The 15,395-nt window shown below is 31.2% G+C and overlaps 1 protein-coding gene across 1 annotated transcript; it reads left to right on the top strand.

The window, feature by feature from the left end:
* Positions 1–1,416: 1,416 nt before the first annotated feature.
* Positions 1,417–13,912, top strand: LOC148601279 (caspase-7-like). Its single transcript, XM_088555006.1, has 9 exons — positions 1,417–1,556; positions 2,620–2,777; positions 3,346–3,568; positions 4,131–4,222; positions 5,289–5,492; positions 6,577–6,799; positions 7,613–7,798; positions 9,243–9,352; positions 10,444–13,912. The coding sequence occupies exons 2-9, from the start codon at positions 2,643–2,645 to the stop codon at positions 10,591–10,593; spliced, it is 1,323 nt and encodes a 440-aa protein (XP_088411132.1). The 5' UTR covers positions 1,417–1,556; positions 2,620–2,642; the 3' UTR covers positions 10,594–13,912.
* Positions 13,913–15,395: the final 1,483 nt, after the last annotated feature.

Below are 15,395 nucleotides of genomic sequence, written 5' to 3'. Positions count from 1 at the left end.
AAATGTTCCCCGTGCTAAAGGTGTATGGGGTTGTTGTCTCTTTGATATATACACATATTCTCGTTATATTAATATCCTTAACCATCGTTGCCAAATCTTCCTTGAAGTAATCTTGGTTGATCTCAGGGACATATATATATACGAATATATGTTCCTGGTGATCTCAAGACAAAAAAGTGTATTTTTAAAGACTCAATTTTTTTTTTTTTTTTTTTATTTATTTATTTTTTATTGGAACAACTGAGTCACCACTGCCGCAAGTTCCTATGTTAATCAAACTAGATGTAGACCATATGCATTTATATCTTTCTTTTTTTTTTGTTAACTTCTTGTTGTCAGAATTTACATACTTTGTTTCTGTTATTTGTGTTATTACCATTTACTGTACACGTGTTAGAACAAATGAAAATATTGAATATGAGCGAGAACTTCGAAGAAAGTTTCCAGTATATCCTGGGAAGAAAGTTTCTAGTATATCCTTGGCAGTATACTATCATCAGTAAATAGCTCTGATTTAAAAACATAGGCGCAACTTTTGGGTATACATTGGAAGAATATTCAAATAACCAAAACAATGAAAATTTGAGCCTCAACGATCAACAAGAAAACGAATGACATTATGAAATGGTTTGTGGACATTTGAGCCACATAATAAATAATAGCAAACTCTAGCTAGACAACAGTCAAAAGGAATCACCAAAAGTAGGAAAGTTCTAAGGGCAACATCAAAGTAAAATCCGGTAAGTTGAGAAAAAAAACGAAATGGTCCTGACTAAATTGGTACAAGCATTTCCGATAGAAATGGTGAATGAGAGGTTCATTTTCTGTTTCCTATAGTCGGTTACTTATCATGATGAATATATGCTTCCACTGATCAATACGAGATGGGGATAGTATAATCAGAGACATATAATTAATTACATGTCTATGGTATAATGGGGACAATTCAAATATAAAAGTCCTATTTATTAAATTGTTATGATAAAACATTCGGCGTTAATTCTTGTACCATATTTTTCTAACCCGGACTTGACTTTTTATGAGCAACTCGGCGGGTGTTTCTAGAAAAGCAGAGGACGCTTACCCTACCGGTGCACCTGGTCCGTGTTCCCAGTTTTCAGTGGAGTCCGAGTTGCTCATTTGCTTTTGTTACTTTGTATGTATGATTTCAGTTACTTTATGTTCTTTGTTGTGTATGTCTGGTCTTTGTCCCTGGATTACATTCTTTTGATTACCGCCATAGCCTTGGTTCCCTTGATTACTCTTTCATTATTGCTTTATTTGTGACCATAATGATACATGATAAAAACAAATATGTTTAAATAAATACACATTGTAGCGGAAAAGCCCGGGAAAGTGATGCATTTCCGGATAAGAATCCGACAGAAGTTCTTTTATTTATTTTTCTGAAAAAATCAATGACGTAGAACGCATACACAAATACCTTTACTTTCGTTTTGCTAGGGAAACACGAATGACACAAAATGTCCCTTACTTTCCCTTTAAAAAGATAACCAAACGATTTTCTGCAATTGAAAGTTTCATTTCAAGATCAGGTACAGTATACGTAGACAATTATATTTTTTGGGGGTAAATTCTTTTGTGATTGAATAAAAATGAAAATAAGACAATGTTTACATTGTCATGTTCTTAGTGTTGCTTATTGACTAACCCTGGTATTGAATTAGTCACTGATCATTACACAGAATATTCTTAAAATGGTAACTCTAGAAAAACTAACGAGCTTTTTAAAAAAAAAACTAGATAACACTAACAACAGGGTACAGGCATATAGACTATAGTGCTTACGACTACTTACTTATGGCTGATGTACACTGAACTGTAAACAGCTTTGGTCTTCAGTATAAGAGTATACTTTTCTTCTGGCCAAAATCTAGAAATTGTCTGAGGAGCCTCGTTCCGGATGATTGGTTTTTGGTACAGTGTCAGGAATTCCCCAAAATTTCATCCTATTGGGGCAACCTAAACCGTGGACCACTGCAGGCACTTGTTTCAATCAATGGTCAGTTACTACACTCTTGGCTAATATTGTATATCAAATGTAAGATTTGAAAAAAATGCATCAACAAATGTCATGATTATCTGGACTAACTACATTAATATTTGATAGTAACTGACAGAAATAAGTGTTTGTGATTCAGAGTCCAACAATGGCTGGTTGGCCATTTAGTATATATTTCGCTCTCATAAAATTAGTAACAGAAAAATATCTTTAAAAAAGTAATCTTGTACTTATTCTTTGAATTTTGTATCCACATTTTTATTTTTACATTGACTTCACCATCCATTATTTTGAATTATGAGTATGAAATACAAAAAAATGTATGAAGAGACTGCTTTATTAGTTCTGATTTTGTAAATTTATCCCCCCTCTAATAATTTGAAGAAATAAGACACAGAGAACTTAAGAACTTCTTAATACAATTTTGTTAGCAATTTGGCTTTTGTCTGATATCAACTACTATTTTTCATGGGATTGCCATGTGACTGGGGGTTTACTTAGCATGGCAATGCCTGCAGCTTCATGTTTGCTATGTAGACTTTTCATTCTTAGAAGCCAATTTGACCTTGATTCATTGTTTCTTTATATGTTTTCAGATGATTAAGCTTTACTAGTAATCATGAATGATGAAGACAGAAGAAGACTGCAAACCAATAGGTCATTCTTGGTGAAAAATATAGAAAACATTGAGGATATCAATGAAGAACTTTATAGCCTGGATGTGTTCACAGAAGGAATGAAATGTGATGTAGAGGTATGAAAGGATGAAAAAAAAGATACAAAGAGTTTGCCATTATAAATAATTTGCAATACTAATGCTGTTTGAATAATGTTTTATTTCAATATATTTACACAAGTCGTGTACATGTTGTACATGTATTTGCAAATGTATGTACATGTATATGATTGCTGACAATACATGTTGCACAAAAATATGATTTTTTATTCTTTATAATTTTATAAGTTCCGCCTACTTCAAATTCTGGCCCCACTGCCACAAAATTTACTCAAGTCTGAGAGAATTCATAACTGTTTGTGACACTAATTTCAAAGACATTGATTGGAGTTACCATGGAATTTTTTCAAACTTAAAAACTTAAGTTTTTTGGGCTTAGGCCAGATGTAAAAATTATATTCTTCATTACCTTTAATTCAAATCTGACTCTAAACAAAATTTCTTTAGTGTTTGTGGCATTTATTTTTTATGCTATGTATATTCATGTGTTTATTTCTTTCCTTTTTATTTTTTATTCAGGTATATTTAAATTTCTTTTGTGTATACTCATCAGGTAAATGATTTATTTTATTTTTTAATTTGACAGGTTCAAGAGACAAAGGATAAGAAAGTGAGAAAACTACTGGATATTTTACCTAGAAGAGGTCCCAAAGCTTTTGACTTTTTTCTGGATGTCTTACGACAAACAAAGAATGACCATATTTATGATAGGCTAATGAATGGTGCTAGTGGTGTTTCCCAGCAAGGAAGTTATATAAGACAACCTGTAGATTTGTCTACAGGGTCAGGAGACTACCAACTACCTGAAGGTAAGTACCTGAAGGTCATATCAAGTTACTTTTTATACCTGCACCTCAAAGTTGCCAAGGCATATAGTTACATGTATACTATTGTTTAGCAGTTTGTCATTCTACTGTAAACAGTTCTCCAGACTTAGTATGAAACTCTTGCAGGTACATATGTTGAGATTTTTTGTTGGTATGTGATTGCATCTATTTTATTACATTAAAGCTACTGTTTTGTTCGGCTCCACTAATTTTTTAAAGAAATTATAGGCCATAGATTTGTAGTTACATCGAAGTTGAGAAATACAAATATTACAGACATCATTGAAATACCCATCACTCAGTAACCTACTGAAAGTTTTATAGACTAAACATATGACCAAGACTACAATATTGATTATTGATGTACAATTGTGATCTGAACCAGAAATGGTCATAATTTGAGGGATTTCTATAGATGATGAATGATTGCCCAAATAAATTATTCAATGTCATCATGAAGTGCACATTTGACATTTGATCTTTGATATTAATACTTATTCAGTAACTAAATGATGACACTTGTATGCACATATTCATTTTACAGTATGGCCAGACCAAAGAAGCATATTAGAGGCTGACCAACATGTAATAAAGCCCTTTGACCCCTCACTCAGTAGACTTTTAGATACTGGTAGAGTAAGTAGTATTGTCTGTGGAATTCATATTTTTTGGCAACTTTATTCTGTTATTCTAACTGCCTGATATTTACTATCTTATCCTACACAGGCAAATGTGCCACACATGGGAATCAAATGGTTTGCACCATATGATTATCATATAAATTGAGCACCATATTATAATCATATGATTCACTTTACATATGATATTCACATGATTATCATATGATAATCATATGTTTTTCACAAACATATAATTGTCATATGTTTTCAAGCCAAAATTAACATATGATAATCATATGACTATCATATGTCAGATATCATATGATTTTCATATGATTACCATATGATTATCATATGTGGCAGATTTGGCTGTGTGTTGCTGTGATATTAAAAATATTGGCAATGTCTAATGACAACATTACATCAAATGACTTTTGAACTCACTGATAAACACAATAACATCCCTTTTGAATATTTCGAGTACCAGTAGATAATTAGATTAAAAACTGAAATTTTGTTATGAATCTTTGGAAGTAAATTGAATCATTTATAATGATGTAACGAGTTAGACTGCTTGACTGTTTTTTTTTTTAATTCTACCAATGAATATATCTCAATTTTGTATTAAGACAATTAAACAATTATACTTAACTGTTCAATGATTTGTTTTGACATATGATGATAATGAAAACAGCACTTAAACCCAATTCAAAAACTAAGAACTAACAGTTCAGAAGAATAAATTGTGATGAGTCAATACTAGAAATATGCATACACTTTCCTTGTATCCAGGGCCATATTACTAATATTTATGTCTTCCCTCACTATGGTGGGGAGACTTATGGTTTTTGCCCTGTCTGTCTGTAACTTTTGTAAGCATAACTCATTAGAAACTACTGCACACAATTTCATGAAACGTTGTAGGTAGTTTGGACATGATATGTAGTAGTGCATATTACCAAGAATTTATTATTCAGTGAATTTTGGGAATAATACCTCTAACTTCAGAACAGGGGGTAGGCATACATATATACCTTTTTGTAGGCAATATCTAACTTTAACTTTCTGTTTCTCCTTCCCAGGCTTATTCATTGAAGAGAAATCCAAGAGGAAGAGCTGTGATAATCAATAACAAAATATTCCATGGCCCTGTAAAAGAGATTGACGGCAAGAATCGAGTTATGTTAGCTATGAGAGAAGGTACCGATGAAGATGTTGCAGGACTGGAAAAACTATTCAAAGAACTGCATTTTCATGTCAAAGTTCACAAGGATAAAAATGCTGGGGTAAAGTGGTAGATAATACATTACAGTTCAAGTAGATTTGGCCAGATCCACTCTTCTCTGTTGAAGTGCAGCTAATGAGCATATATTTTTATGTTTACACATATATATATAGAGAGGAAGTAATTGTTGACATTTCAGGTGGATTAAGCTTAATTTCCACAATGTATGAGTGGAATTTACAAAACAACACTTGAAGTGTAGTGTAGTTGAGTTCCCATTTAATAGGCTAATTCCCACTTGAAGTGTAGTGTAGTTTTTGACTTGAGTTCCCATTTAATAGGCTAATTCCTAAGGGATGTAGTTTTTGACTTGAGTTCCCATTTAATAGGCTAATTTCTAAGGGATGTAGTTATGATATTGTTGACAAATTGTTAAGGATAGCATTTTTTTGTGTTAACATTGATATGCTCATAGGGTCTACTTGGAAATTAAAACACCATATTTAAAAGCAGTTTTTGGCATGACATGGGTTGTGTCCTTATTGTATGACTTATGATGTACCATGATTCTCAACCCTGCATGGGAAAAATTGGGATTCATTTTACATACTATGGGGACATAACTTTTTGTAGGTTTAAAATGGTCTGGAGCTGGCATGTCAGTTAAGTGCTAGTAGTCCTTAGTTGTATATATGATATACATGTTTATCTATTATCTGTCCATTTATTTTCCTGCTTATGAAGATTTTTCTCTTAAAATAATAAATTTTGAAAGAGTGGACATATTGTCATGAAACTTGGATTGCTCCCAGGGGAAAAACAATAACAGTACATTGACTTGGACAGAAATTATTATTAAACAAATTTTCTTCCTGAATTACATTCAGGAGGAGCAAACACGCATGTTAGCAATGCAAATTGCCTTTACCTTAGTTCACATGAAAATATATTTCTGAAGTTTTTCCAAGACTGACAGAATGACTGAAATTGGCTAATAAAATATCTCTAAGTTTGTTGCAGGACCCTACAGATGGATTTAACTTTATTAAAGTGGGTTGGTGTAATGATATAACTTTATATGTGATTTGTATTTCATTAATATATTTTTTAGCTAAATTATTGTCATGAATGTTTTTTATTCACAGAAAATAGAAGATATTTTGAAACAAGAGGCCAGTGATGTTCAGTTCCATCGCCATGCTGACTGTTTTATATTAGTCATTCTAACTCACGGAACTCAGAATGCTATTTATGGTAGCGATGGAAAAACTGTAGAATTAAGGGTCATAAAAGACATTTTTAATGCTAGAAATTTTGCATGTATGGACACAAAACCAAAGCTGTTCTTCATCCAGGCATGCCGTGGAGGTACGGTAATCTCTGATTTAATACTTTTGATTGTTATAAAGTAATATAATTCACCAAGGATCAAATTGAAAATTTGATACTCTACTTCTAACATTGTAAGATTAGTATTTCTACTCTGGTGTGGAAAATGAGTTCATTCTTTTTATGTATATACATTATAGTATCCTATTCGGTATGCAAAATTTTGAAGTGTGAAATTATTTTACCTGTCCTGTTTTCTGGGATGAAATGTAGATGTGCAAGGCCATGAATTAAATGGAAGGAATAGAAACCAACTGAATAAAAAGCAAAAGAAAATCTAATTGCTGTATTTAATTGTAATTCTGCTGAACTCAATCTTGGAATGACGTGATTTTTATTGTTTCCATTTGTGAAGATGTACAATATTATTTTCTTGTTTACATATGTATAAGTCAACCTAAGAATAATGCAAAAGCAGAAAAAAAGGGATTCATGTTTCTTTTGTACAAAAACATTTTGACCAGAACCCTTCAGAAGGCTCAAAAGAAACATTTTAAAAATTTTAGGGCCACTTAAAGTCAGGATTGGTGAAGAGGTTTATCATTAGGTTATCAGAATCTGCAATAAACATTTTTTGCTAATGAAGGAAACACTATTTTTCACTGTTACCAGTCAAAAATTATCTCATAATTTTCACCATTCCTGGAAAAAATAACATTGCAAAAAAAATTTAACAGTATATCAGATACACCACCTAACATAGGGTTAAAAATCAAATAAATGGAGGGTATGACCATCTGCATGATTTTTAGATTGCATAGTATATAAAAATGTTTATTCTTCTATTCTTAGAGGATTATGATGAAGGTAGAGTCAATGTGGCAGCACCAAAAAAACCTGTTATCAACTTAAAATTAGAAAGAATGAAGAATGAAATGGACAGTATGACTATACAAAATGCTAATGATTCAGATGCTATAGTTGAGCGAAGTATTCCAGCAGACTCACATAGACTTGTTGCCATGGCGACTACTATGGGTAAGTGTTTATACTTCTGCTACCGTATGCTTTAGATTGCTTCTTAGATTCACATGATTTGCCTTTAATGTGCATTATATGTGTGTATAACTGAGGTGTATATGTACATGTAAAGATAAATAAAACTTTATATTAATCTTTTATTTAGAAAAACTTCTTTAACCGGTTCTGTTGAAACATTATATTAATCTAGTATTTAGAAAAACTTTTTTAACCCGTTCTGTTGAAACTTTATATTAAAGCTGCATTAGCTGTTCAGTTTTGATTCCACTGAATTTTTGTTGATAATAAGTTTGTAGTAATGCAATTGTAGCCTTAAATGTCCATAATGCGTACAGAATATTGTGAAAACAATGTTTTTTTTATCAGAGAAGATCGATATAGCTGTGATCTAATTATTTTTTGCCATTACTTCCGAAGATCGCTAATAGGCCATTTACCTGGGTTCAAAATACTTAAACCTTGGTTAAAAAATAACAATAACAGATACACAGGTAAGCACGTGTCTTATTTTCATATCATTTTATCTATTTTTTGATTAGTTTTCAAATAAATAATGGCCATATTTGTGCCACATTATAACACAGTATGTAAATTTCAAAAGGATCCTTGCGTTAAATTCGAACTTTTTCCTTTTACTACTTGAGTCCGCCAGTCTTCCTTGCCGTTGAATAACCACTTTTGCTTTGCAATCAGATTTGATATTAAAGAAGCGACCCTTACAGCACATGCGCAGATTAAGGTCACCAGAAGTCACATGCATACGAATTTAACCAGGTCAATTTTTTGTCTTCCAAGACAATAAATATTTAGACACCTATTTCATGTATTTACATATAATGCATTTTATTTGTGGATATCAAATGAATTTATACAGAAAAAGTACTATTTAGTAGAAATAATTTAAGATTAAGGCATATTTCAACAGAAACAAACATTGAGGAAAATGACAGCTAATGCAGCTTTAATCTATTATTATTTAGAAAAACTTCTTTAACCTGTTATGTTGATCTTTAAAATGTTTGTCATGTGTATCTGACAAGTGTTATTTCAGACAATGTTTCCTTCAGGAATAGGGTTTTATGCTCCTGGTTTTGTAGATCATTTAGAGCTTGTGTTAGACATTTCAGACATAGTTTCCTTCAGGAATAGGGTTTGAGGTTCCTGGTTTTTTTATCTTATTATCATTGCTATGTGCTAACTATTCTGGATATGGATTCCTTCAGGAACAGAATTTTATGCCCCAGTTTTGTTGGTCTTAGTAATGATTGACTTGTGTTATCATTTTAGATAGTTTCCTTCAGAAACAGGATTTTAGGATCCAGGTCTTTTTTTTTATCTTGTTGACATGTGTAAATTTAGAAATAGATTTCTTCAGGAACAGACATTTTTGACCCTGGTTTTGTTGATCTTTGTAATGATTGACTTGTGTTTATCATTTCAGACATGGTTTCATTCAGGAACAAGATTTTAGGATCCTGGTTTATACAGGCTGTTATATATACCTTCAGAAAAAGAGCCCATTGTGAGGACATTCTATCCATGCTTTCAGAGGTAGAGATAGTATTAATTGTAGCTTGATTTCTTTTTATATGACCGCAAACAATTTGTGGTCCAATAATGGTATTATGCTTCATCATCATCTTGGTCTGTAGACACTTCCACTTCTGTTCAATAATTTGAGAGTAAGTGTACAGATCTTTATGAAATTATACCGGAAAGTGTCATAGCACAAAAGGAAGCCTGAGATTGATTTTGGGGGTTGTGACTTAAACCATTTAGGAATTAGTGACCCAAAAGTGGCCAGAATCAAGCATTTTCATAATATCTGGAAAATAAAGCAGTTAAATGTAAATGGATCACATTCAAATTGTACCACAAGGTGTCATGCCTCAAAAGTAATGCCAGGGATAAATTTTGGGGTTGTGACTTGAACTGATTAAGAATTAGAGGGCCAAACAGGGGGCCAAACACAAGGATTTTCCTGATATACTGACAATAGTTTTACATAAGGTTTTGCCATTATACTAAAAGTTTTATTATAATGTACTGTTTAGTTGAGTGACACTCATTATTCTATTTGGAATAACCCATTTGCCACCATTTTCATGGTTCTAACCGAGAGCAGTCTGTAAAAGTTTGACAAAGAAAATAAAAGAAGGATGTAGAATATGTCAGTGTTCCCTGAGACACTCCTAAACTGTTACATTTGTATATGTCCAGGTCCAAATTAATGTCAGTCTGAGGTCATGGACCCACAATTTCTGATTTCAGACCTTTGATGTAACAGTTACCCCAGGGTCCTAGGCCGTCATTCATTTTAACTGATACCTTATTGAGGAGTTTTGTAAAATTGTAAGATGGGTGACAAAATACATTCGCATTCCTTACAACAGAAAATTTCTGTGAAACCAGATATTTATAGGTAAAGAAGCAGGCAAAAAAACATTATTTTTTGTAGTCTAAAAATGTAGATTCAACTTGTAATTAATTGAACAAAATTTTATCTTCATAGGTTAATTTTTGTGGCAATGCAAAATAATGCTCCAAAATCTTGAAGATATTTTAACAATTTTAGATAACATTTAAATGATTTCACATGCAAAAACTTTTTCATTCCATAATAATTTTAACCTTTATTACAGGTAAACCACCTTGTGAGCCTAGGGAAAGCCAGAGACAGTGCAAACAGGGATGCAGTTGCTGTTTCAGAATTTGAATCGACTTTGTCAAAAAAGTTCTTCTTTTTTCCACAGCAATGTGAGACTGTTCCAATTCAGGCATCAAGTCCTTGACAGAATGCTGGCAGTCCTTGCTTTTTATTTCTTGCCCTATTCAGGAATTTTTCAAAAATGTATGGTTTAGGTTTTAATATATCGTGGCACTAAAGTTTAAGGGTAGTCAACAGTTGAATGTATTCTTGATTTGTATTGCAATATATCTAATTTGTACTGGCATTAAGCTATTCTAACTTTTTTTTTTCTTTTGGTTCTCAGGCCATTTTACATGAAAACCAGTGAAGGAGGGATACATTTGTTTTTACCTTTTAATGCCCTAAAAAAGTGCTGAGGGTGCTTTTTACAAGGAGAAAAACGTTGGTTGGGCTCCCACTGGGGGATTTTTTTGTTCTTATTTTTTGATATGATGATAAAAATGAGTAAAGAGGCACACTCAATAGAGACTTGAGAACCAAATATTTATTTTTAGTGGCCCTTAATTGTGAAAAAAAAACATTCCTGCTATTGATTAATTGTAGTTTAATGTTTAGTTGCATGTACATGTATGACATGTTCTAACCTAATCCATTTAAGACTGAAGAATTTCCTTGGAAACACAAATTGAAAATGCATTTCAACTGATATCCAGTGAGTTCAGAAGACAGGTTTCACTAAAATTCAGGATTAGTACAATTCCATCCAAAACCATGCTTAAGTCATAGCTTTAAATAGCTAAGGTGTATATCATAAAACAACACCTGAAGCATCTGGCATCAATTCTTCATAGGGGATCAAAATATCATATGACACCAGAATATGATATAATTTTTGACTGCATTGCTATAACATAGTAATTTTTGCAAGAAATTTTACACTACTTTTTTTTTATCTATAAATTTGTAATACATGTATCTGCTGAACTCAACTTTCATTCAAATGTTTTCTATTGTGTGCACTAAAGAATAACAATCAATTGATTTTTTTTTGTTTTAATTCATTTTTTTGTGCTTATATCTCTAATCTTTGGTTCTGCCTGATTCTTCAGTGGAATTTTACTTAATGTATATTTAATATGCTACCTCAATTAAGCACAATCCACACTAATATTAATGAAGAGGAGGGTACTTGTTTCATTTTCTCTTATATATAATTAATTGTATAGGTGATAATTTTAAAAGTATTTTAACTCAAGATGGCTTGGAATGAAACTGGTGACCCCCCCACTTCACTCTACACTTTGCCACCCTTTCAAAGATTTAGTATAAAAAAAAAAGAACCAATTTAGTTTTTATAGCAGTACAGGCTTCAGAGTAATTTAATGATGATACTGACAGTCTGATATCTAATGACCAATTTAATACTGAAGTCAAATCTTGCAAGCCTGTTTAGGCAAGTATATTCAAGGCAAGGACTGAGATTTGAAAAAATCTAAGTACGTACTTACATTCCTGAATGTTTATATAGCTTATTGTTACAGCCCAGTAGTGTGCCAAAAGAAGAGAAATAAACAGTCTATGCAGCTGTAGGAACAAAGTGTATATTATATTGTGTGCCTATAAGTTACTTATTCTCTACAGCTAATTTTTCTCAGATTTATTGTGATTTATCTGTATGATGTAGATCTACATGTTTCCTTTGAACAGATAGTTCTCTGTCTCATACATGGCAAGATATTCAAAACTATCTTTCTATATATTAGGGGTGATTGTCACTTGCTCAGATCTGTAGAGTTTTAAATGAAAATCATGTCACACAGCTACAGTGTGTAGTTACACTAAAAGATTTTTTGTGTGACAAAAGAACATTAAAATATTTAAGTGTCAGTCTCTGTAAGAATCTAGCAGTGGGTGAAACTTGGTATTAAAAACCCATCATTTTGTTAGTGTAATTTGACTATTTGCAGCATCAGAATCAAAGAAAGAAGACAATATTTTCCATATCATGTTGATGCATTGAGTTATAATTTCATTGAAAAGCATTGACAATGAATATTTCAAGGGCAGACAACTCTGTAAAAAAAATCTCATTTTTCTAACATTCTGTTGAAAAATTTCTGAGCAAAGCCAGTGATGCACAGATCAAATAATGCTTTTTTTCAGACTGAGAAAGCATCCTTGAGTGATATTACACTGTCAGATTGGTGGGGTTTTGACATGCATGTTTCTGATTTTTTCCATATTGCCTGATTCTTACAAACACTTACACATAATAATTAGATAAACGATAAACAGAAAAATGTTGTTTTATTTTTTAGTTTTTAATTGTCAAATTTGAGCGTAATTATTATTCTCAATACAGAATATACCGGTGTTTGTCCATCTGTCAACACATGATAATCAATACAGTGAAACCTGTCTAAACCAAACCCTGAGAAAAGGAAAACCTGTCCACACTAGACACTTTTTTTAATCACATCTGATAAATATTTTTAACTTGAGTAAACCAAACAAGGTCTACATGAGGGGATTGGTTAAAATTTGGTTTAGACAAGTTTCTCTTGAAACTATCAAAAACTGGAACAGGTTTATTAAATTCCTTAGTACAGTTCTTCATTGTATAAACTATTATATATTCAGATTTATTACTATGTTTATGGCAAGCCAAAGTGGACAAAAATGAGAATTTTCTAACATTAAAAAATGATTTTTTAATATTACAAATTCATTTTCTAATATTACAAATCAGATTTCTAATATCACAAAATACTTTTTTAATATCAAAACTTCATTTGAATTTCTAACATTAAAAGTGATTTTTGAATATAAGAAATTGATTTTCTAATATTAGAAAATGGATTTGTCGTATTCAGTTGCGATTTTTTAATATTAGAAAATCATTTTTTAATATTAAAAAATGTGACTGATTTTCTAATATTACAAAGTCAATTAGTAATATTACAAAATGTGTGATATTTTATAATATTACTAAATCAGGAATTTATAATATTAGAAAATGAATTTTTAATATTACAAAATGAATTTCTAATATTAAAAAATCTTTTCTAATATTAAAAAAATGATATTGTAATATTAAAATTCATTTTCTAATATTACAAAATATTGATTTTTGTCCACTTTGGCTTACCATACATGTTTATATTGTCCTGATTTAATTATGATATTATCAATTTCACTATAATGACCTGTTGTACAGTCATGTCGGCTTGGTGTAGTAGTTACTTGTTTTGGATAACAAACATTAGTGTGTAAGGGTAATGTTATAGTTATGTACCTTCAAAAGAGCTATTTTGCAGGAAATGTGTTATATGTATTTGAGGATCGAGTATTTTCCTTGATGTCAAATATAAATAATTTCATGTAAACTGACTAACATAAGAAGTTTAAATACAAAATGTATTTAAAATTACTTTTAAATGAGTAAATGTGCATATGTTTTATGAATTGTATTAATTTTCATTCAGTCATAAAATAATTGTGAATGATTTACTTTTAAAAACAGCTTTGGAACTTGCTTTATATCATTCAATCATCAACTTTAGAATAGTATCAGTCTTGCTTGTGTATTAAATCAAAGCTAATATTTGATTACATTTTAATGTTGTTTCCTATTCAACAATCATGGTTAGCTTAAAATGTGATAAAATGTAATATTAGAAACTCAGTGAATCTGACACCCTATTTATCTCCCTTCATTGTGTCTCTACAGTAAAACATGTAAACCAATTGCAATCACCAATGGATTGGTTTGGTTTTATCTCCCTTTATGGTGTTTTTACTGTAAAAAATGTCTAAACCAATCACCAGTGAATTTATTTGGTTTTCTGACTTACTAATTATCTCCATTTATTGTGCTTGTCTAAATCAGTCACCAATGAATTTGCTTTGTTTTCAGACTCCTAATTATCTCCCTTTATAGTGTTTGTCTAAACAAATCGCCAACAAATTTTCTTGGTTTTCTCATGTTGGTAATGTCAAGAAATTGGCAAAAGTGAACTTTTATCATACTTAAAGGCTGTTTGGTCATCACAGATTCAATGCTGACGAGAAATAATTTGGTTTACACAGGTTATGCCAGTTGCATTTTTTTTTGGTCTTTATTTACTTTATTCTTTATTTATACATAGAAGCAAAGCCTTCTGTGTGTATTGGAATAACAAAAGTTGATTTGCAATTACATTTTTTGGTTCATGTGTATAATGAAAATGGAGGACTTGTTAACTTTTGGTATTATCCTGAATAATCATGGAATATTGTATACACTTCTTTACTCTTAAATTCCCATGTGAGCTGCAGATTAACAGAAGGATTGCTAATTAACATTTTTAATAGAAAATAATAATGCACATCTCAAAATTTCTGCTGAATGACTTCAAAACAGTGGTAATTTCAAAAAGAATTACATTATTTTTGGCAGATACATTTTAATGTATCACTGTTTTTTTTCTCTTGACATTTGCCATTACAAGGTGTAATACCTATTGCTTGTTAATAGTTTCATTTACTGTGTGTTTTATTATTATATATAGAAATAATTAAAACAACAGAAAGTTCTAAATTGAGATGTCCTATTACTTTAATTTATACTCCCTTATTTCCTTTCTTCCATTTGAACTACTAGTTTAATAATCAATGCTGTCTGATCAGACATGTGGACAGTTTTAATTGCACCAACATTTTTTAAGTTACTGCACAAATTAAATTTAGTTAAAATTGCAGTATTCACCTTTTTGGGGTCTTTTTTCATGCAGTATTCAACTTTTTGGTGTCTTATTTCTTGCAGGAGGGTTTTTATACAATTAGAAAAAAACTGTGGACTTTTTTTTATAGGCCTGTCATTTTTTATAGGAAGTATTATGGTATACCACTGTCTTTCTGTCAACAACTCTTTGTACAACAACTCCAAAATCCTTGAAACCATTT

This window comes from Perna viridis, chromosome 12, assembly GCF_037379345.1.
Source record: "Perna viridis isolate PV_CMFRI_1.1 ecotype Kerala chromosome 12, ASM3737934v1, whole genome shotgun sequence".
NCBI classification, from domain to species: Eukaryota; Metazoa; Mollusca; class Bivalvia; order Mytilida; family Mytilidae; genus Perna; species Perna viridis.
Note: the sequence above shows the minus strand (reverse complement) of the source record. Positions and strands in the feature narration are given on the sequence as shown.